This window comes from Callospermophilus lateralis, chromosome 3, assembly GCF_048772815.1.
Source record: "Callospermophilus lateralis isolate mCalLat2 chromosome 3, mCalLat2.hap1, whole genome shotgun sequence".
Taxonomy (NCBI): domain Eukaryota; kingdom Metazoa; phylum Chordata; class Mammalia; order Rodentia; family Sciuridae; genus Callospermophilus; species Callospermophilus lateralis.
In genome coordinates, this window is record NC_135307.1 from 169,183,474 (window position 1) to 169,207,449 (window position 23,976).

At 45.4% G+C, this 23,976-nt stretch overlaps 1 protein-coding gene across 1 annotated transcript in view; it reads left to right on the plus strand.

Moving 5' to 3' along the window:
- The window catches only part of Rassf2 (Ras association domain family member 2), a 42,397-nt gene extending 23,778 nt beyond the window's left edge, over positions 1-18,619 (plus strand). The window contains exons 4-12 of the mRNA XM_076851571.2: positions 1,569-1,644; positions 4,515-4,666; positions 7,078-7,166; positions 10,115-10,275; positions 11,071-11,172; positions 13,144-13,195; positions 13,687-13,808; positions 14,963-15,060; positions 17,053-18,619. Coding sequence (XP_076707686.1) covers positions 1,569-1,644; positions 4,515-4,666; positions 7,078-7,166; positions 10,115-10,275; positions 11,071-11,172; positions 13,144-13,195; positions 13,687-13,808; positions 14,963-15,060; positions 17,053-17,122 — 922 coding nt within the window. The 3' untranslated portion in view covers positions 17,123-18,619. The remainder of the gene's footprint in view (positions 1-1,568; positions 1,645-4,514; positions 4,667-7,077; positions 7,167-10,114; positions 10,276-11,070; positions 11,173-13,143; positions 13,196-13,686; positions 13,809-14,962; positions 15,061-17,052) is intronic.
- Positions 18,620-23,976: the final 5,357 nt, after the last annotated feature.

Consider the following 23,976-nt stretch of genomic DNA (forward strand, 5'->3'; position numbering starts at 1 on the left):
AGGCAAGCGCTCTACCGCTGAACTGCAACTCCAGCACCCACTTTTTTTTTTTTTTTAACCATTCATTTCAGCTTGCTTAGAATTAGAATTATTCCCTTACCTAGGTTTAATATGTCAGAAAATTTTTTTGGAATTTCCAGTGAGTTTTAACTTGTGCTGTGGTCCAAAAATCTCTCCATTGGATGATTGGGTTTAGAAGGACTGGATTCTGTCACCTCTTGCCTGAGAACAGGCAGAAACACACAGCAAATGGCTTCCTCAACCTCCTGCCTTCCCAATCCCTCATGGGGTACAACAACAAGCACTTTTAGATAAAATCATATCAAAAATAGAACATGGCTGGGTGTGGTGGTGCCCGCCTGTAATCCCAGTAGCTTGGGTGGCTGAGTCAGGAGGATTGCCAATTCAAGGCTGGTCTCAGCAATTTAGTGAGACCTTGTCTTAAAATACAAAAATAAAAAAGGGCTAAGATGTAGATCCATGGTAGAGCACTCGCTTAGTGTGCATGAGGCCCTGGGTTGAATCCTCAGCAACACATACACACACATAGTCTCTCTCTCTCTCTCTCTCTCTCTCTCTCTCTCTCACACACACACACACACACAAAAAAAAAAAAAAAAAAAAAAAAAAGAAAGAAAATAGGATGTTGCCAGGGTTTAGAAGCCTGTCCACTTCCTCTCACCGTTCCACAAGTGACCCTCTATTCTGAAACCTAAAACCCATTTCAAGCTTTATTTATTTATTTATTGGTATGGGGGGATTGAACCCAGGGATGCTTGATCTCTGAGATACATTCCCAGCCCTTTTTATTTCTTGTATTTTGAACTGAGGCTGGGATTCCAGGCACATGCCATTGTGCCTGGCCCATGGAATCGCACATTATGTTCTCTTTTCAAGTCTGTCTTCTTTCCCAATGAGATTCGTTCATGTTGTGTTGTTCGTTCATATCTTTGTGACTGTGTAACGATGCACCGTGTGACAGGGACTTCCTTTGCTCATCCACTCTCTTGTTTGTGGGCGTTTGTGAGTTTTCAAACCCACAATGAGGTCATGTCAATCACGTCTGAGTTGGTCTGTCCCAGACCTGTCCCTGTTCACCTTCTGAAAAGCCTCAGAGTTTTTCTGAGTTTTGCAAATGCCTGTGGAGAACTCTCCTGTCCTCACTCACAGCATGCACCAGGGAGGGAAGCAGTGGAGAGGCAGGGGAAATCCCATCTGTGGGCTTTGGAGGGCCTGAGGCCTTCTGGAAAGGTGTCTCCATGAATCTGTGACATACCTGCCCGTTCATTTGGCTTGGGTTTGGGAGAGTGTCGACAGAAGATCCAGCCTTGGTAGTCCAGTGGCAGGACTGTCTTGGGGTTCTAGAGTTGCTTCTTAACATTCGGTCAAGTCTTGACCTTGATGCTGGGGGAAGGTGGCCATAAGGTCGTGGAAACTCTGTGTGTGTGTGTGTGTGTGTGTGTGTTCATGTGAACATACACTGAAGGGGTAACTGAGGCCAGGTTAGAGATGAGAATGATTGTATTATAAGAGGCTTCAGCTGAAAATGTTGTCACTTTCCCCCTAAGAAATGAACTTCTCCTGCATCTGAAGACCTACAACCTGTACTACGAAGGCCAGAACTTGCAGCTGCGACACAGAGAGGTAAGGGCAAGCCCTGGCAGGCTCCTGCCCGGGTGGGCTGGCCCAGTATTTGCCTCCACTTGATCTGGATCTGAGGGGCCTGAGGTCTCCAGGGGTCCCCGCCCCCCTGCCCCAGTGAGTGGCCTCTCACTTACAATATTGGCAAGAGTCCTTGGGCTTGTTTGGAAGGAGGCCCCAGGCCCAGTTTTGATCCAGAATGGTTCAGCTTTTCTGCTCTGGAGACATCCCTATGGGAGTGTGACAGGGTAGCACAGCCTCAGAGGGGGGGGTATCTCCAGAGGGAGGTTTTCATGAAGTGACCCTCTCACATGGCTCCCAAGCAGGCATCCCCTTGCTGGGTGGTTCCCCAGAACCTTACCTGTCCTCTATGTTTACACTTCAGGGCCCAAGTCCAATTGCTACAGCGACAGGGCAGATCACATAAGATCTGGGTGGTGACTCCCACTCTCCCCACTCCACCTGTGGCCATCTTCTCAGCCCTTCTCAGGATGCCCTTTGCTTTCCCTCTGACTTTTCCCAGCCCCCTCCCTGGAGCTAAGCTTACCCATCCTGTATCTGTTTCTGTAAAGCCTGCTATCAGATAGATGTTGAGTTATAAGGACGGCTGGGGGAGTAATTTATACTCGAGCGTTCTTGACTGATAAGAAGCAGTGTGTAATACCCTCTCAAACATGTTTCCAGGTTATCAAGCCATGGCGATTTAATCCATAGAAACAGATAGCAGATGGTGGAATTTCAGCCGCTCGGGCAGGCTGTTGGGGGTAGGATATGGGAAGCGTGGCCTTTTCCTGTGTCCCTCAAGCCACTCCACTTAGGCAAAGTCCTATTGAGGGTTAAGTTCTGTCCTGTAGTAGTTCAATGTCATGATACCAGCCCTGCCCAGTTGGAAGTCCTTATAAATCAACTGTACTTACATAAAGCCTTCTCTCTCTCTCTCTCTCTTTTTTTTTTTTTTGAACCAGGGATTGAATCCAGGGATCCTGAACCACTGAGCTACATCCCCAACCCCTTTTATTTTTGATTTTGAGATGGTCTCACTAGGTTTCCTAGGGCCTCACTAAGTTGTTAAGGCTGGCCTCAAACTTGTGATCCTCCTCCCTCAGTCTCCCAGGTTGTTGGACTTACAGGCATGTGTCACTGTGCCCAGCCATGAAGCCCTTTTCCCCAAGATCCCCAAATGCTCTGAAGTTGTTCCACTCCTTTCCTGATTCCCCCCAGTCTCTACCATGACTCTTTGACTTCGGTTAGTTGCTCACTTGGCAGGTGCCATTTTCACCCATGGGGGTTTGTCCTGAAGTTGTGGCCATAACCTAGGTCAGACACCCATGAGACTTACCCAAAAAACATGGGTTCAGAAGGTTTTTTCTGAGACTAGAGAAAAAAAAAAAAAAACTGACCCTTTTTGGCATTGTCAAAGCTGCTATTAATTAGTAGCTAGGCCTTGAGCAAGATTTTGATCCTTTATCAGCTTTCCTAGGATATATCCTACAGAATAAATCTTCAAAGATAGCTGGGTGTCGTGGTGCACATCTAAAATCCTAGAGGCTTGGGAGGCTGAGGTAGGAGGATTGCAAGTTCAAGGCCAGCCTCAGCAACTTAGTGAGGACTTAAGCAACTTAGTGAGACCTTGTATCAAATAAAGAATAAAAAGGGATGGGGATATAGCTCAGTGGTAAAATGCCCTTGAATTAAAAAAAAAAAAAAGAATAAATTCTCAAAGTACTACATGATTAAAGTTTTTCATGGTCATAAATGATCTACTTTTTCAAGATGGAACATACTGATGTCCTTAGAAATTTCACATTTGCCAGGTGTGGTGGTATATCCTGTACTCACAGCAGCTATGAGGCTGAGGCAGGAGGATCATGAGTTCAAAGCCAGCCTCAGCAATTTAGCAAGGCCCTATAATATTAAGCACATTAGCTTATTACAAAGTGCCAAGAAGTTCTGTTAAGAAATTTGCTTAACACAGCCTCTCCTAACTCATGATCCCTTGACATCCTTTTAAGGCAACAGTTCATCTGCTAAAGGAGCTGGTGTTCTGTAGAATAAACTTGGGGAAGTTCTGCTTTAAATATCCTTCATCCAGAGGGTTGGATTGCTAGACATATGTTGTAGTTAAGGACATGTCACTTTCTAAAGTAGGGGAGGGATAAGTAGCTAATTCAAGAACCCAGTTCTTGCTTCTATTAGTAAGGCCAGGTCTCATTTTATTATACTTTTTGGAATCAGGGATTGAACTTAGGGGTGCCCAACCATTGAGCTACATCCCCTGCCACTTATTATTTTTTATTTTGAGACAAGATCTCTGCTAAATTGCCTAGGGCCTCACCAAATTGCTGAGCCTGGCCTTGAACTTGTGATCCTCTTGCCTCAACCTCCTGAGCTACTGAGATTATAGGCATGTGACACCATGCCCGGCTAGTCTCACTTATTTTAAAAGATGTATTCTGGTTTCTTAAGTTATTATTATACTAACAACAACAACAAAAAATGTTCTTTTTAATTTGCACACATTTTTTAGAATTTCACAGCAATGTGTTTTTTTTTTTTTTTTTTTTCAGAGCTGGGGTGGAGCCCAGGGCCTCATGCATGCTAGGCAGGCTCTCTGCCACTGAGCTACCCTCACCCCCACCCTGCTCCTTCACAGCAATTTTTGTGCTGTCCTGTAAGGTCAGCCTCAGGGTGTCAGGGAGCTTTAGGGCAGAGTGTGTCTTGGAGTTGGGACGTGTGAACACCATTCACATCCTATGAATACCATCTGGGGCACCCAGATAGGACACATGAAGGATGCTGTCTTTGTCCCCCAGTGCCATGTTGGCTTTTGGGGGGCTTTTCTGGGCTCACCAGACTGATTGCTTTGCGGGCAGGAAGAAGATGAGTTCATTGTGGAGGGGCTGCTGAATATCTCCTGGGGGCTACGCCGGCCCATCCGCCTGCAGATGCAGGATGACAATGAACGCATCCGCCCGCCTCCGTCGTCTTCCTCCTGGCACTCGGGCTGCAACTTGGGGGCACAAGGGTGAGTGAGGCGCTATGGGGCTGGGAGGTGACTGGGGTGTCTGGGTGGTGTGTGCCTCGTCAGCCATGCTCCAGGCAGTCCTGTTCCCACTACCTCCACTGCCGCCAGCGTTGGGCTTGTGTTGAGGAGAACAGGGTTGGGTTGGGTTGGTGTAACAGGGCCTCCGTTCTCTTTCCACAATCACCGAGTGAGGTCAGGGTGAGGAGGGGAGGTGCTGAGTCACAGAAGGGGACATGCCAGCATGTCCTCCCTGGTGGAAAATTCTGGAGTCTCAGGGTGTGTTGCTAGTGGCCAGCTCATCCAGCAGATTTCTAACAGGATGCCAATGGGTTGGCGTCCTCATAGAATGGTCCTCACTCCAGGGACATTCGGGACTTGAACTCTCAGACTGAAGCTCTCTGAGTCTTGCGGGGAACCTGGAAAAAGAAAAGGAATGTCAGCCTCTGTGTGAACCAGCCAAGGGAGGTCAGCCGGGGAGTCTGCTGCACACCTGGAACAGGGTTGTGGTCCCCTTCCCCTGGTCCCCATGGGAAGGGGTGTGCAGATCGTGCCTGTTCCTCCCCAACTCTGCTCCTCATGTGGCCGAATGAGTAACCAAATGCATCTACGAAGCCGCGCCCTTTTTACTGTCTTTCTGGGACTTTGGTTTTCAGGATCAAGTGACTAGCCTCCTTCCCTCCTGAAACTTGCTGATGCTGGCGGTCTGCAGGCTACAGCCTGGGTGGAGTTTTGCCGGCCTGGAGCCAAAACCACAGTGATGTTTTTTTTTCTAGTTTAAATGAGAGCCAAGCCCTCTCTGTTGGCCACAGGGAACGTTTTGTTGAACTCCACGGCCAAAGTCTATCTTTGCAATTCAGAGATACCTACGATATGGCCAACTCTGGAGGTGATCTGGTTTCTTTCCAAGAGAATCTAAGGAGGAAAGTTCTTACCCATCCCATTGGGATGTCTGGTCAGGGTTCTTTGGTTTCATTTAACTTTGCTGGTTTCACACGGCTTTGCCTTCAGTGCTTACACTGTATTTTATTTCCCAGGAGTCAAACCCTGTCCACTGCCCGACACTGACCCCCACGCTGTTACATTCCGTTCCCTACATGAGATGATTACAAAAATTCCATTTGTCCGTGGGGCCTTTGACTGGGGCTGCCGTTGAGGGGTCCTTCAATCTGCGTATTGGTTTCCTCTCCCTTCCCTGGGGCATTAGGCTGGTCTTGGTTGGCCCCAAACGTACAAACACATGGAGAGTAACCAGGCGGGTGGCCAGCTATAGTGAAGTGAATACCTGGACTACGGGGTTAAGGAGGATGCTGAGGCCAGTTTCTGCTTCAGCCAGAAAGAGGGCTTTGGATCAGGAAGCAAGGAGTGGCTGGCTACTCCAGATGCCAAGTGTTCATTATTCCCCGAGAGGCTCTGGCTGTGTAGATCCATTCTGGGGCTCAGAAGGCTGTATTATTATAGAAAATTCTTTCAGATTTTTAATATGAATTGTATACCCTTAGAACTATCATCTTTGGAACATAAGGCCTGTCTTTACTGGGTCAGGGAGCTCACAGTCTTTTCACAGTGGGATGGCCTTAATTGGTTAAATATGATTCTCCTTCCTGGCCAAATCCTCTGTTGATTTGGGGTGTGTTTCTCTGAACTGCTTCCATTGTCCTTTCTGGCTTTGAGGAATTAATTGCCAGTTATCACGGCAAACCCCGGGTCTCAGCTCAGACTGCCTGCTGCGACTCTCTCTCTCTAGCTTGACTGTGGACTCCATCCCTGCAACCCAGAGAATGCTGTCATTGGTGCCCCTACCAAAGCTGCCCTGACCCGTGTAGCAGCCAACCTGTTACTTTCTACTCCTTTGAGAAGCCAGAAGCGGTTTCTGAGTGTTTCCTCCAACAGAAGGGAAGGTGGGGCTGGGAATGTGGCTCAGTGGTGGAGAGCTTGCCTGCCATGAGTGAGCCCCTGGGTTGGATCCCCAGCACCGGAAAACAAAACTAAACAACAAACCAGAAGCGAATCTGAGCTGGAATCCTGCCCCAGAAACAAATGGCCATTATTAGGGTTTCAAAAAATCAGTCATGGAACCCACATGTGCTTAGGAACTCGGCGCAGGCAACACATGGGTTTTGTTCTTCGGAGTTTTCCTTCCTGGGCCGGATGAATTAGGTGTTTGTGTTGCTGCAGATGTTGGAAGAGAGCATCTTCTTGTTCCTAAACTTCCCCCTCCCAACTCAGTGCTCAGCCTGCAGGCTGGGCCAGCCTGCTGGGATGCTCAGGGCAGCCCACCTGCCTCCTTCATCAGCTGGTGTGAGCTGGTACCCAGCCCGGCACAAGCAAAGCATTCACTGGGGTGGGTGGGATGGGGGGATCTCTGGACCCGGGTTAACCCAGTCTCCCTTTTGTTTGTTTTCTGCCCCCAGCACCATTATGAAGCCCCTCACCATGCCTAACATTCAGATCTCAGAGGTGGATGCGTCTCCTGAGAGCGAACAGATGCCAAGCCCCACAGGTACACGTGCCAGGGGAGGAACATCCAGTTAGGGGCCAACTGGGTGATAATTGTTATAAACTGTGATTTATTTGTAGATATATGAAATTTTTATAGTTCTAGATTCAAAAAGTGCTAAAAGGAGAAAAAAAAAATGAATCTCCCACCTCCATCACTGAGCATCCTCCCTAAAAACAACCTGAGTACATCCTTCCCCAGGTAGTTTATGCATATACAAGCAAAAACACACTGACAGATCAATCCCTACTAGGGATTGAGCTCAGGGGCACTCGACCACTGAGCCACATCCCCAGCCCTATTTTGTATTTTACTTAGAGACAGGGTCTCACTGAATTGTTTAGTGTCTCGCTTTTGCTGAGGCTGGCTTTGAACTCTGGATCCTCCTGCCTTGGCCTCCTGGGCCTCTAGGATTACAGGTGGGCACCACCATGCCTGGCTGCATGTCATTTCTTATCTTCTCTTTTTTTATACAAGTGGTAGCATTTTACACATTGCTGGTTTTATCTACCTATCTATCTATATATATATATATATATATTTTTTCATTTAACTTAGGATTGTTCCACATAGATTCATAAAGAACGTCTCTGTTCTTCACAGCTCTGCAGAATTCCATAAAAAAATGATAATTTTTTTAGTCACTCCTATTAATGAGACATTTAAGTCATTGTCAGTCTTTGCTATGAAAACCAGATTGCTGACAGTAACCTTATACATGGACCATTTTACTCATCTGTAAGCATGTCTATAGAATTCCTTGAAGTGGGATTACTGGGTCTCAGACAATATGTGTTTGCAGTTTTGACAGATGTCAGTTTGCAAATCATAAAACATGAATTAAATTATTTTAATAAAATGAGTTTAACCTACATTTTTATTATTGTCAATTTTTAATATTTATAGGCATACATAGGTAGAAATATGTCAGGGGACCCCCACATATTTGTGTCTTATTAACATTTTTTATTGTGATAAAATACATATTATCTTTTCATTCTTAACATTTTGAAGTGTACTGTCCAGTGGTGTTAAATACATTTATAATTATGCAGCCATCACTACTAAGCATTTCCAGGACTCTTCTTCCCTTAAAACCATTGTCCTTGTGTGGGGAAAAAGGTACACTCAAAAATTGCTGGTAGGACTGCAAATTGGTGCAAGCATTCTGGAAAGTAGTATGGAGATTCCTCAGAAAACTTGGAATGAAACCACCATTTGACCTAGTTATCCAATTCCTCGGCATATATCCAGAAGACTAAAAATCTGCACACAATAGTGACATAGCCACATCAATGTTTATAGCAGCTCAATTCATAAGAGCTAAGCTATAGAACCAAACTAGGTGCCCTTCAACAGATGAATGGATAAAGAAAATGTGGTATATACACACAAAGGAATATAACTCAGGCATAAAAAAGAATGAAATTATGACATTTGCTAGTAAATGGATGAAACTGGAAACTATCATGCTGAGTGAAATAAGTCAATCCCCAAAACCCAAAGGCTGAAAGTTCTCTTGATACGTGGATGTGACTCACAATAGGTGGTATGTGTGAGTCAGCAGGGCAGGGGAGTAGAATTTCACCCAGTTGGACAGGGGGCAGTGGGGGAAGGAAAGGGGATGGGAATGGGATTAGACAGTCGAATGAAATGGACATAACTTTCCTATGTTCATGTATGAATACACGACCAGTATAACACCACATCACGTACAACCACAAGAATGGGAAGTTATACTCCTTGGATGTATGATATGTCAAAATACACTCAACTTTCATGTATAACCAAAAAGAACAAATAGAAAATTAAAAAAAAAAAAAATCATCCTTAGATCGTTAAGGTCTGTCTCTAAAACCCAGAACTCTTTTTTTTTTTTTTTTATAAAACTGAAACTCTTGGGAGTATAGCTCAGTGGTAGAGTTCTTACCTAGCATGCATGAGGCCCTGGGTTTGATCCCCTGCACCACAAAAAAAAAATAAAATTAAAACCCTTGAAATTCTGTACTCATTAAATAATAACTCTCCATTTCCCTGCCCACCCTAGCCACTGGGAACCACCATTCCATATTGTGCCCCTATGGTTTTGACTATTCTGGGTACCTCCTAGGAGGGAAATCATGCATCACTTGTCTTTTTGCAACTGGCTATTTTCACTCAGCATAATGTCCTCAAGGCTCATCCGTTTTGTAACATGTGCCAGAATTAGTTTGCAATATCTTGCAGGCCCTCACATGCTTGTTCTGTGCCAGGCACTGCTCTAAGTGCTGTCTATTCATTCATTTAGACCTAATCTCCTAAGATGGGTGCTAGTGTTAGTCCCATGGTAGAGACGAGAAAACAGAGGCACAGAAAGACTAATGACAGATGTCAGTGGAGGAGCTGGGATTTGAACCTGGGGAGTCTGATTCTGAGGTCTCTACTCTGAACTTTGTCACTGTAGTACTTCTTAGTAAATCATGTATTATGCTTCTCTTCCAGTGGGAAATAGTTTTTATAAAATACATTTTACAAAAATATATTGAAGTATATAAATTTTGTAAAATATATTTTGGGGGAGGGAAGGAGTGCTGTAGTGTTGGCTAGAAAGGGACCATGTACAAGTTGCTGCATCCCAGGTCCAGGCAAACAGAGCCCCACCTTCCTGTCCATCCCTCCCTCCCTCCTACCCTCCATCCATTCCTTCCTTCCTTCCTTCCTTCCTTCCTTCCTTCCTTCCTTCCTTCCTTCCGGGACTGGGGATTGAACCCAGAGATGCTCTACCACTGAACTACATCCCCAGCTCTTGTTTAAAAATTTGAGACAAGGTCTTATTAAATTGCTCAGGGCCTTGCTAAGTTGCCAAGGCTGGTCTTGAACTTGTGGTCTGACTCCCTCAGCCTCCTGACTCCCTGGGATTATAGGTGTGTGCCACCACACTCAACCAGAGCTTGTTTCTCCTTTTCTTTCAGACTCCAGGGGCCTGAAGCCTGTGCAGGAGGACACCCCACAGTTGATGCGCACTCGCAGTGATGTTGGGGTACGTCGTCGTGGCAATGTGAGAACCCCCAGTGACCAGCGGCGAATCAGACGCCACCGCTTCTCCATCAATGGCCATTTCTACAATCACAAGGTAGAATGGATGGGGGAAGGTGAAGGGGACAGTCTCAGAGGGCAACATCCCTTCTTGGGCATCTGCCACCTCGGGCTATAGCTATGCCGTCCCTGGTGGGACACCTAGGAAGTCGTGTTTGCTGTTCAGTCTTTGGGCTGTAGGATCTGCTGGCTCCATGAGGGATAAGGGGCTTCAGGTCAGGGGGTCTCCACTAGGGTTATGGGTACATTCAGCAGGGCTATACAAAGTAGCACCTGCTGTAGCCTTGAAGGCTTCCTAAACACTCCTCATGAACTGCCCCCACCGAGGTACCTGTGTCTGTTGCCCTCTTTCTGCATCCGAGCCCCGCAGCAGGTGCATGGTCTGATTTTCCCCTGAGCTAACGGCTTTCTGAAGCAAAGCTGTGAGCCCCAGATCGGCACCTTCTCCACAGGCAGCTGACCCCCTTCTTTCCTGTTTGGTTCAAATCCTGCCTTCTTATAGCACGGGCACGACTGGAGAGTGGCCAGAGGCCTCCTCATGGTGGTTCCAGCAAAAGGGTCTTTGTGTTTTCTTTGGAGAGAGTCCAATTTCCCCTCCCCAACCATGCCCTTTGGGGAGTCAGCCCTGAGCCTCCCACAGGGGAGCCCATACTGAGTTAGTCAAACCTTGGGGGCTGCTTATCTGCATCAAAGTCCGATGCTCACCCTGCTGGCCCGGGGGTTCTCAGGGGGCACCTTTTGAGGACCATTGTCACCGAAGCTAGTCCCTACCTGGGTTTTTATGCTGTCTTTGCCCCTGCTCCCACCCTGAGCTGGACCCCTCTATTGACAGACCTCGGTGTTCACACCTGCCTATGGCTCCGTCACTAACGTCCGCATCAACAGCACCATGACCACCCCACAGGTCCTGAAGCTGCTGCTCAACAAGTTTAAGGCAAGTTCCCTTTGCTGGTTGTGTACCTTGGGGCCCTGGAGGGGTGGTGGGGGAAGCTTTGGAAGAGTGTGGCTTGTGGGGTGCTGGGCAGAGGATTTGAATTTTTAGACCCTTGCTAATCAAGGCAAGGCCCACAGCATTAGCCTCACCCAGAAGCTTGTTAGAAAAGCAGATTCTCAGATCCCATCTTAGAACTTTGAGTCAGAAACGCTGATGGTGAGGCCAGGGAGCCTCTTTAACAGGCCTGCAGGGCCCTCCACAGCCCATTTGGAGTTTGAAAAGCATCCATCCTCATGTACTTTTATGGGCTGCCATGGAACAACCCCGGGGCCTGACCTCTGGTTTCGGGCTTAGTGCATAGAACACAGGTGAAGACTCTGCTTTTTAAAAGGAGACTTAAACAGACATGCAAATAATAGTGCATATGGGCTTTTAAGGTACTGTCACTCTGTTTTCTGTATTCCCTTTATAATTCTCTTGGAGACCAAGTATTCTTATTTTTATTTTTTGAATTATTTTTAAGTAGTGTTTTAGTCAACTTTTTCTCTCTGTGACCAAAAACTTGACAAGAACAGTTTTAGAGGAGGAAAAGTTTATTTTGTGCTCATGACTTCAGAGGTCTCAGTCCATAGACAGCCAACTCCACTCTCTGGGGCCCCAGGTGAGGCAGAGCATCCTGGCGGAAGAGTGTGGCGGAGGAAAGCAGCTTAGGACGGGCACCTGGAAGCAGAGGAAGAGAGGAAGGGCAGGGCTTCTATTCAACTAGGACACAATATGTGCCTCCAGGGACCCACCTCCTCCAGCCACACCCTACCACCTACAGTTACCACCAAGTTAATCCCTCTCAGGGGATTAGTGCACTGATTAGGTTAAACCTCTTCTAACCCAATCTTTTCACCCTGAGCTTTGTTGCATTGTCTCACTCTTGAGCTTTTCCGGAACACCTAATATCTAAACCATAACAAATGGTGGCTTGCTGTGTTGCCCAGGCTGGCCTCAAACTTCTAGATTTAAGATCCTCTGCCTCAGCTTCTCAAGTAGCTGGGACTACAGGTGAATGCCACTTTGCTCAGCTAGTATACTTTTTCTTTTTTAAAAAAAATTTCTACAGTTGTAGGTGGACAGCCTGCCTTAGCATGCCTTTTTATTTGCTTTTTTTTTTTTTTTTTTTGGTGCTAAGGATCAAACCCAGTGACGCTCACGTGCTAGGCAAGCTCTCTGCCACTGAACTCCAGCTCCAGCCCTAGTATACTTGTTTTTAATGGAAGCCAGTGTAGCCTACAACGCAGGATCCTGGTTTGAATTCCTGTCCACCACCTGCTAGCTGGCTGAGTTGGATGGGGATTTCATCTCCTTGGTTTCTGCTTCCTCACCCATAAAAGGAGGATGAGGGTAACGTGTTTTGAAGTTGTCAGGAGCACGAGCTGAATGAAAATAAATGTAGTGTGTGGAACTTCATTTTACAATAAATGTTACCTATGACTGCTTGAGCATCACTAGTCTGAAATCTTTCTCCAAAGTTAGATACTTTTGGAACACTGACATGATGCTCAAAAAGTTTCTGACTTCGGAGCATTTTGGATTTCAGGGTTTTGAAGATCAAATTTATGCAAATACTCCAAAATCTGAAATACTTAAACATTTTAGGTAAATGTTTTTACCTAAAAACATTTAGGTAAAAAAACCTATATTATCTTTTTTTTAGAAATTGAAATTCTGGGGATAGAAATCAGAGCTTCATGTATGGTAGGCATTTGCTCTATCACTGAGCTACCCCCACCCCTAGCCCTGCATTATTTGTTATTGATAAAGTTATATGCCTACCCCCATCTCCTTTTAAGAGTTGTGAATAAATAGCCTCCCCTCAAAAGAGCCTAAATCTGGCATTTTAGTGTTGCGGAAGATGGGATGTCTCAAAGCTGGGATATTTAAATACATGCTTTCAACAAGTCTCTTTTGCCCCTGATTCAGATAGAGAATTCAGCGGAGGAGTTTGCTTTGTACGTGGTCCACACCAGTGGTGGTGAGTCTGAAGAACACAGTGTACTTTAAAACTTTTAATTAACTCAAAATAGCAAGTTAAAAAAAAAAAAATACCTCTGGCTCATTTGGTTGTTGTTTAGGTTTTGGAAACTTCCAAATGTTGGCCTCCAGGGTTGGTGGGCTTGTTGGATGAGTCCACTGAATTAGAATACCATATTTGGGCAGTAAACAAACCCTTAAACCTAACTGCCTATTAGAGAAGGAACTGGACTTTCTGGAGAGACACATAAAGCCAGTTCTTCAAAGTGGCTTCTTCTAAAGGGTTTGAGGCAGGGGAGCCTTATTTGAGGGGAGAATGTTGTTTTTAACAACACCTGCTGAATAGTTCATTTACAAATCAATCACTTAACTTGTATGACCACATCTTCTAAAGTGCCTGGTCCATTTGGACCCCTGTGTTGACCACTACTTATGGTGAGAAAGGTATTACAAGCTGAATTCAAGGATGTTCCTGGTTGTGTGTGGTTCCAGAGAAGCAGAAGCTGAAGACCACTGATTACCCCCTGATTGCCCGAATCCTCCAGGGCCCATGTGAGCAAGTCTCCAAAGTGTTCCTGATGGAGAAGGACCAGGTGGAGGAAGTCACCTATGATGTGAGTTCCCTCCTGGTTGGGTGGTCTATCTTCAGAGGATGGGGATTTTGTTGGGGTGGAACATGAAATTCCTTCTGGTATACAGTTGGGGACCCCACCGATACCTGGTTTTCATGAATCCAGCTGAAGGTATAATCTTTGGGAACTGTTGGAGGAATCCTCTGGCAGAAAGTGATTTCCATAGAAGAAACAAATTTCATGAGTCTTTCTAGGATATTGGAAGAGGTTTGAGAGGTTTTATAAACACCCTCTTAAGAACTTCAAGAAGTATTTTTACCTTATGTATTAAGGTAAAAGAAGTTAAGAAATGTTTTTACCATATGTATGAGTCAGGTTTTGCTATAATAACAAATATCCCCAAATCTTAGTAGCTTATGACAGCAAACATTCACTTATTTTGCTCATGATTTTGCTGACTGGTGTCAATGGCTTTGCTTTTAGGTTGTAGGCTGAGTTCACGTCTTCATTCTGTTTCATTCAGAGACCCGATCTAAAGAGGTCTTATGAGTGATGGCTGGAGCATGAGAAACCAGACCAAACCATATAGGTGTATTTGAAACCTACACTCAGATTTGGCATATATCCTGTTTGTACATATACCATTGGCCAAAGGAAGTCACAAAACCAAGCTCAACATGAATTGGATGGAGAAATAAACTTCTCCCATGGGGGAAAGTTGACATAGTAGGCAGAGAGTCTGATGGGGAGGGGAAGACATTTCTTAACTTCAACATCCTGGCAAGCCTCTCCCAGCCTCTCTGAACCAAGTGCACATTTGAATACCTACTTGAGGCTTGAGAAACAAATCATTATTCTGAACCATGATGAGTCCTCAGATTCTCTTAAGGGGAGAGCAAAGAGATTTATTAATTATTCTGAGTTCAGTTCCTTCAATATATCACTGTAATCACTGCATCGAGAGAAATTGGACATCACCAAAATCATGGGCTAGAGACAGAGACGAAAAATGAGACGGTGTCATGTGAATGAAGCAATCTTCCTTGTGACTCTGAATCAGTCTTAGAAGAAGGCTTGCATCTTGGCTTTCAGGAAATCCTGGATTAGTGGGCAAATAGATTTCTCCAGGTTCTACCCTGAAGGAGAGTAATGCATGCCAGGAGGGCATACACCCCATGTTGCTTCTTCCTTCTCAGGTGGCCCAGTACATAAAGTTCGAGATGCCTGTCCTTAAAAGCTTCATTCAGAAGCTCCAAGAGGAAGAAGATCGTGAAGTAAAGAAGCTAATGCGCAAGTGAGTGTGGTCACGAGGGTACTGGTTGGATCTCTTTATGGAGGAACCCTCAATGACAGGGACCTCTATCCAGGTGCCATACAGAGACTGTGCCAGGTTGCTTCCTGAGACCGGGGCTCATGGGCCTTCTTTGGGGGGCTACCTGTTGACAAATCCAAATCTCAGAGGGGAACATGAAACTTAAATGTGCACCGATACACTTAGAAGCCTCAATATACTTAAGGGCATCAAAATGTCTTTCCCCTCCTTTTATGGAAGAACTTCAAAAAGAAGATATATGTTTCTAAATCTCTGTGGGGTCACTTTATCCTGTGTATTACTATGAGTCCATGTCATATTACTATAACAAAATATCCAAGACTTGCTAATTTGTAAAGAAAAGAGTTTTGTTTAGCTCCGAGTTTTGAGGTCCAAGAGCATTGCACTGCTTCTGCTTGACTCTGGTGAGGGTCTCACGGTAGATGGCATGACAGTGGTGGGAACATGTGCAGAAGGGATCACATGACAAGACAGAAAGCCAGACAGGGATTCAGGAGCCAAGCTTGCTCTTTGTAACAACTAGCTCTTTCAAGAACTAACTGGCATCCTTTAAGAACTCCATCAATCCCTTCAGAGGGCAGTGTCCCTAGTAACTTTAGCGCATTTCATTAGGCTCTACCTGTTAAAGGTGCCACCACCTCCCAAGGTCACCACAGTAAGGATCAAACTTCCAACACAGGAACACTTGGGAGACACACTCAACCTTACCCAGACCACAGCTTCCTGCTATCTCAAGTGTGTGATCAGGCCCCCGGCAGCAAGTGGATGCCCACTCAGACAAGGGTCCTTGAGGAGCATTTGGTGAAGGGACTATTTACAAACACATGGCAGGGTCTGGGGTAACCTTGGGGCACGATGCAGTCCCCGGGGACAAGTGTTTGCCTCCATACCTGAAGGAGGGAGGACAAGCAGTGCTGGCTGAGACCCGAGGTTCTGGAAACCCCTGGACTGTTACCTTAGCAGTGCAAGTGGTCCGAGCCCCCAACCTCTAAAATCCTTTCTTTCTGCCCTTCCTCCCTTTCTAACATTTCTCATCTGGAAGTTTCATTTGGCTGAAAAAAAAAAAAACCAGGAAAGCTTCTTTCTGGGAAGGATTTTCTGATTTCTTTGCCATGGTTAGTCACAGAATCGACTGCACTTCATAGCTACGGTGGAACAATTGATTGATTTTTTTTTTGCTACCAGAAAATAAAGCCAAAGCTATATTTGCTGTGACTGATGACAGCATGTACATTTGGCTGAACACTTACTCCGCCCTAGACTTTAAAAATAGCAGTGTTGGGCAAAACCCCCAACATGAGGAGTGTGTCCCATTTCGCCCAGCACCATAATGCCCAGTCTGGTATCTGCAGTGCCATCGTTCAGGGGCGTCATGGGGAAACTGGACTCACCCACAAGCCGTGGACATCCCTATGTACTAGTTGCTATGGCCTCGTCTATAAAATGCAGGTACAGGGGGCAGGTTGAATGTAGGAAGTTGCTGTTTTGGTTGCCCCTCCCCACAAAAGGCTTAAATATTGGCAGTGTCATGTTCCACCCTAGATGAGGGCTAACGAGCTACCGTGCATCTGAAGTGCTAGGCATGGTGCCTAGGGGATCCTAAGCACTCAGTTAATGGACCGCTTATTATTATTATTGTTTTCACCTTTCCCTCCTTCTTTTTTTTTAATTTTTTAATTTTTAATTTTTTATTTTTTTTAGTGGTTATTCAAAACTTTCCCTCCTTCTTTAGCCACACGTTCTAATCATAGTAACATAATCTAACTTGGGTTTGACCTCTTGATTTCTTCTCATTCTGATGTGGAAATGAACCTAGCAATGAAGTGGCTCAACAGTGGGCCAAAGATGGAGGCACAGGGACAGGCCTACAGTGTCACCTGGGTGGGGTGGAGAAGATCACCAGAGGGTGGTGTTGCTGGCCGGCCCTTACCACAGGCTGTTTCTTGCTCCTAGGTACACCGTGCTCCGGCTGATGATTCGGCAAAGGCTGGAGGAGATAGCCGAGACCCCAGCAACGATCTGAACCATGAGAACAAGGGGATCCAGACACCCCAGGGGATGCCGTTGACCTGAGATGGTCCACAGGAAGCTGGGCTCTTTCCTTCCATGGAAACGTTGCAATGCAGACCTTTGCAGCGCCTGAGCAGCCATTATTTGCTCCCTGGAGCAGGACAAGTCCCCATCCCTGGATCCCTGCTCTCTTCTCTCTCACTTACAAGACTTTTGTTCTAAGGAGGGCCCAAAGTGTGTGTGCGTGCTCACATGCATACACAGGATACATGTCCATGGGCCTCCCTGATATTTTCACATGCAATTAAATTCCAAGCCACCAGCACAAGTGCCAGGAGGCTGGCAGATGAGCTGTTGATGGGCAGGAAAGCCAGGGGAGTCCCTGTCCCAAGGGCTTTCAGCTAAAGAAGTGATTTCTCCCCTCCGGTGCCAGGGGGAAGCCACACATATCTGCCTGTCTCTGACAGGGGAAGAGTCCCTCAAGCTCACCATTTGAGGGGCTTATATGTTAGTAGAGATTCTCCTTGTTTGCCTAGAAGGATCTGTGGATGAGATCCTTGGAAATTAATAAAACAACAGCTTCATGCCTTTGGGGCAAGTCTGATGGAAAGAAAAAGATAAACCTTCACATGGGGTAGATGCAATGAGTGTTCATGAGTTTTTACACTGGAAATTTTGATTGTTTTAAATAACAAAGATGAATGTGTGATGCTGTATGGATGCCTGGAAAGAATGGATTCTTCCTCTGTGCCACCTCCGTGGCCACCTGTGTGTCTCTGCCTTCCAAGCTGCCAACTCATCTCTCCAATGCTTCCTTGTGCTGAAGGAAAGTCTCTTGAATCAGTGGTCTGTCTGGCGGGCACATGGCACTGCCTATTGGGTATGCCCAGGGCTTGTTTGGAGATGGTGGCCAGGGAGTTTCCAAGCTCCATCCTTAAGTCTCAAGACAAGGGTAGAGGTCACCTGCCGAAATGACAGGTGCCTTTGTGCCCCACCCATCTTCACATCAACGAGTCTTCCTGCACTTGGAGCTGGGCTGTGTGTGTTTGTGGTCAAGACCTTACTCTTCCCAACCTCGATTCTTGCAAGTTCCCTCACCTTGGATGTGGAGATGGAACCCCAGAGTGAGGACATGTCCTGCTGCCCACTGAACGTGGTCTCGGGGAAGCTGCCTGGTGAGGGTGCCCAGGGAGGACAGAGCTTCTTTTTCAGCTTCTCAGCAGCCACTGTGCGGATCTTTAGAGCCAACCTCCCTGGGGGGAAAGAGCAGGGGCAGGGTGTCCCCTGTGACCCCCAACGAGGAAGACTGCCAGGCAGCTGGGCACCTGTGTGGCTGATACTGTTTATCTGGAGGGAGAGACAGATGTTTGGAGCCAGGTGTTGGGCTATGGAGATCAAGCAAGCAAGATCTGGAACTTCTAACTGAGGCACCTCGGCTCACGAGGGAAGGGGCGCGCCCATCTCTTTTCTACCTCCTCTCCAAGGACAGGTTTGGGGAAGGAGAGCCGCGGCTGGTCGGAAGGTGGACCTCTGTGGCAGAGCTGTTGTTGCCCTAGGCACCCTCCCATCCCCCATCTGCACTCCAGGCCTTCTCTGTGGCCTATTTAGAAGGCTCACATCTGTAGTCTCACTATGGACTTCTAAAAAGATGGCAGGCTGCCAGAGGCGCTTTGCAGGTGGTGGGGGGAATCTCTTCGCAAGCTTACTTCCTCTGCAGGGCCAGCACCACCAGACCCCTGGGGCATGTGGTAGAAACCCAGAGGGGCTTAGGCTCAATCATACATTTCTGCAAAGTGCACAGAATTGGGGGGGGGACAGGGAGGGGTTGTGTGCGGCAGTGGGGAGAAGTTTCCTTTGTTACAGATTCAAAAGAGCAGTTTTGTGAATGCAAACAGAGAGGTTTGCATTTGAGAAAGGGATTTGGAGAATTTCTCTCCCAGTTATTTTTTATCACGAATGTTCAAAGCCTTTCGTTGCCCCCAGTAATTCTCCTTTGGGAGCTGGGGGGTGGGGGAGAATTTCCACACAGCTAATTACTAACCACTAATTCTTACTGGACAGCTATTTCTGGTTCATAAAAGTTCTTTGTAATTTGTACTAGCACCACGATGATGATTGTGTTAAATATGGAAATGTTGCAAAATGCTAATTTGACAGGACACTTGCCCAGAACGTGATACCAAGCGTTTTAAAGATGGGGTTTTGGAATAGAAGTGGGGGAAAAGTACATCCTACATCATCCACTTCCACTAACACACTTTTCTATTCTGGCTCATCCTTTAGAGATCATTTCTCACTTAACCTGATCAAGAATTTTGGAAACTTGACGGGGAGTGTAGCTCAACCTAGGGCGCATACTTAGCATGAATGAGTCCCTGGGTTCAGCCAGCACCCAAAACAAACAAACAAAAAAGAACCCAAACAAAAACAGAATTGTGGAAACCTTTGAAATAGCAGCCTCAGCACAGTGTGGACCGGATTTTCTCACTGGTATCACATGGCCTTGCTGCTTTGAACTCCTCAACCTATTTGTGTGGGTTTTATGTAATTGTGTGCAATGAACCTGAAATTGTGTGAAGAACAAAAGGCCAATGTATAGGGTTTTTTTTCCCCCCCAACTTGTGAAAAGCAGTTTAGCTGCATCTGGCTTTTTTTTTTTTTTCTTTTGGGCAGAGGCTTATGTTACAAGGTGATCAAGTGAAGAAAAAAACCTGAATCTGTCTGACTGGGCTGGTGGAATTAAGCACAAGGTCACATTCTTGGTGATCACATTAGTGGGAAAATTAAATGGATGGGTATTATTTGGGAAGGGGCTGAAAAGCACAAATGACAGGCCTGTGCGAGTCAGGGAGGCGTGTGCGCCCTGGTCTTTGGGCTGGATGGATTTCAACTCTGAATTGAGGTTAAGGTAAGAGGGTCTCAGGAGATTAGCCACCCATTCCTGAGACAAGTGTGGAGGCTGGAGGTCACTGTTTCCTTGGAGACAAGCTGGTTCAGAAGTGTCAGGTGCTTCAGAGGGGGAAATATTTGCATCCTCCTCCCTACCAAGAGTAAAGCAATGCTCTTCTCAAAACCTCCACATAAAGACATTTTATCAGCATATCCATGGCAAATGATAACCCTCCAAAATCTGTTCTCTGTGCAAAAACAACTTGGTGAGAATTGCTTCCTATGGAGTTGGGAGACTATTGCAGTGTCAGGAGACTAATGCAACCAAAAAAAGTCAAGAAACTCTTAAGAAAAGAAAAAGCTTTCTTATTTTTTGTACCAGGGATTGAACTCAGGGGCACTCGGCCATTGAGCCATATCCCTAGCCCCTTTTGATATTTTATTTAGATACAACGTCTCCCTGAGTTGCTTAGCACCTTGCTTTTGCTGAGGCTGGCTTTGAACTCTCAATCCTCCTGCCTCAGCCTCCTGAGCTGTTGGCTTTACAGGTGTGCACCACTGCACCTAGCTGAAAAGCTCTTTTTTAAAATGTCAGAAACCAGCCTAAAGCCACAATTGATTTCAAAGCTCTATAACACGGAGAACTTGATATCCGAGATAATGTCTCTTAAGATAGAAGTTTCTGTGTGGACCAGGGACTTGCAGTGTCTCAAGTGTCCAAACCATGACATTGGGAGTGAGAGAGAGAGATTGCCTGGAGTCTCTCTTCTACAACAGCATGCCTGCATTTTTGAGTGTCTACTTAAATTGTTTCACACAAAGCCTTGCTCAAGTCAGATAAGATACGATCTCCTAAATGTAAACGTAGAAAGGAATGGGGCACCCCTTCTTTCAGACCTAACCGGGAAGTGTTTACTCTGTCACAGGTTGTTAAAGTGCCCCTCTGCCTGTCCCCACCTTTTAACTAAGCACAGAGATCCCGGCAGATCACAGACCTGTTTCCAGGCAGATGGTTTCTGATGTGTAGTTACTAGTGTTTCTTAAGGGTTCCTCCTCCTGTTTGAGTTTTGTGAAGTATTCTTTTCCTAACTTGCCTTCTAGTCATGGTACCTGGCCTGGTTCAACGTTTGATTCTGAACTGATAAATGGATGCATTTAGGCATCTTAACATAATTTGACAAGGCCTCAGTAGGGAGCCGAACATTTTTTTGTAACCTTTTAATATGTTTTAATGCACCTGATTTAGCTCTTATTGAAATAAAGCACTTTTCAAAGAGAAATCTGTCTGTGGGTGGTTCTGTGATTATCTATTGGAAGGAGAGTTCTGTGCTGGGAGAGAGTAGTGGTAAGGTCAGAGACAGGAGTGGGAAGACCCCCTGAGAGGTAAGTTCATTTTCTTCCCCCAGAGTTTATGATTTGAACAGGCCCAGATCTGGCTGTAATGTTCTTAGTCCATTTTCTGTTGCTATAACAAAATACCTTGGATGATGTAACTTATAAAGAATAGAGGGTTTGTTTAGCTCATAATTTTGGAGAACAGGAAGTCTAAGAACATGGAGCCAGCATCTGCTCAGCATCTGGTGAGGATCTTCTTGTTGCATCATTGCATGGCAGGGGGCATCCCATTGTGGGACAAGGCAAGTGGGCCAGAGAGCTCAGTTTGAGAGGTTTTTTATTTCTGGTGCTGAAGTTGAACCCAGGGCCTTGTGCCTGCTGAGCACGTGCTGTGCCTCTGTGCTATATTCCCAGTCTGAGAACTCTTGTTAACAAAGCCACTCCCTCAATAAGCCATTAACCCATGAATGGATCAATCCATTCATGAGTACAGGGCTCTAATGACCCACTCACCTTCCAAAGGTTCTATCTCTCAATACTGCTGCCTTGGGGACCAAGTTTCCAGCACATAAATTTGGAGGATATGTTTAAATCATAGCATGTTCCAAATACAAAGTGAAATGAATATATCCTTATGAGGCTCGAGTTAGAGCCCCTGGGGAACCAGCAGTCATGGAAGAAGGAGCTAGGGACTGCCGCATGGTGAGGCCGATTTCACTCAGACTCACTGCTGGCTTGTTAGGACCAACTCTGTGAACCCTTTTTCTAAGACTTAATTTTTTTTTTCACCTAAAGCAGCCATGCCACCCTGCCTAGAGGTGGAGACTTGGGTGTGCCTCTGTTGAAGACAGCCCTCTAGTGGTCTCCAAGGGTAAGGCTTTCAGATTGCAGCCCAAGTTAATTTTTTGTGTCAACTTGGTCAGGCTATAGTACCCAGATATTTGCTCAAACAGTAAACTAGATGTTACTGTGAGATTATTTTTTAAAGATGAGATTAACATTTAAATCAGACTTTGAGTAGATTGCCCTGTAGAGTGTGGGTGGGCCTCATGCAATCAGTGAAAGATCTTGAGATAAAAGACTGAGGATCCCTGCAGTAGAAGGAGTTCTACTTCTGGCCTACTTTTGGACTTAACTGCAACATGAGTCACATGAACCAAGTCCTTAAAACAAATTTCTTTCTCCATCTACATAGAGGTGTGTGTGTGTGTGTGTGTGTGTGTGTGTGTGTGACTACATATGTACAGACAGACATCTATATCTGCAGTTTCTTCCCTTGCTAAACCAACTGTGAATCAAAAAGTAATTTTAAAAAATTCCAGAAGTTTCTTAAAAGCAAAACTTGCATTTGTATGCAACCAGCACTATACTGAATCCACATGAATGCAGAGGTGTGTGGACGCGTGTTCTGTAGCTACTGCCATTCACAGATCCTCAGTCTGTCCCCAGCACTCGTTAGAGAATCATTTGTCTAAAGCATTGTTCACGTATCATGTAGTTAGATCTGTGATGGCTATATCTGTACTGGACATGTACACACATTTTTTTCTTGTCATTTTCCCCTAAATATTATAGTATAATAACTATTTACATATCATTTACATTGTATTAGATATTCTAAGGGATGATTTAAAGTCTACAGGAGGATGTATGTATGTTACATGCAAATACTATGCTATTTTACTTAAGGGGCTTGAGCCTCCATGGGATTTGATATCTACAGAGGGTCCTGGATCCAATCCCTCACGACTCAACAGTTGTCTTCCTAGGAAACCTGGCCATGTAGCATAAATAATGACCATCATAATTTGGCCTCTAAGTAAAAATCAAGATAAGGGCTGGGGATGTGGCTCAAGCGGTAGCGCGCTCGCCTGGCATGCGTGCGGCCTTGGTTCGATCCTCAGCACCACATATAAACAAAGATGTTGTGTCCGCCGAAAACTAAAAAATAAATACTAAAAAAATTCCCTCTCTCTCTCTCTCTCTCTCTCTCTCTCTCTCTCTCCTCTCTTTAAAAAAAATAAAATCAAGACAAGATTTTTTTTTTTTTTTTTTTTATACTTGGGATTGAAACCCAGAGGCGCTTAACCACTGAGTCACATTCCCTTTTTATATTTTATTTAGAGACAGGGCCTCACTAAGTTGCTGAAGCTGGTTTTTAAACGTGCGATCCTCCTGCTTCAGCCTCCTGAGCCACTGGGATTACAGGCATGTGTCACTGTGCCCAGCTACTGTGAAGTTTTAAACACAATTGAATAGGTTACTGGAAAGTTTAAATACAAGCAAACACTATTAAAAATTGAATCTGGATAAAATTGACATTGATAGTTTCATTTTAGAACCATGCAAAATAGAAAGTATATCTTGCATTTCATGTTTAGTATTTAGGTATGTAAGTTTAACACATAAGTATATAAGTTAACTTTATATAAGGAATAAATTACGAGTATTGATACTAAGGGAAAACCTCAAGAGACTCTTTAGTTTCACTTGCTCTTAATGGACTTCAAAATCACTAACTTTGGAGGTCACACAGCTGGGCAATACATTGTGAGTCTCCCCCTAGCTTTGTTATAGATAGCGCCTTTGATGTGTGGGTTAAAATGATAACAATTGCCTGGGTTATCCTCAGGGACCTAAAGG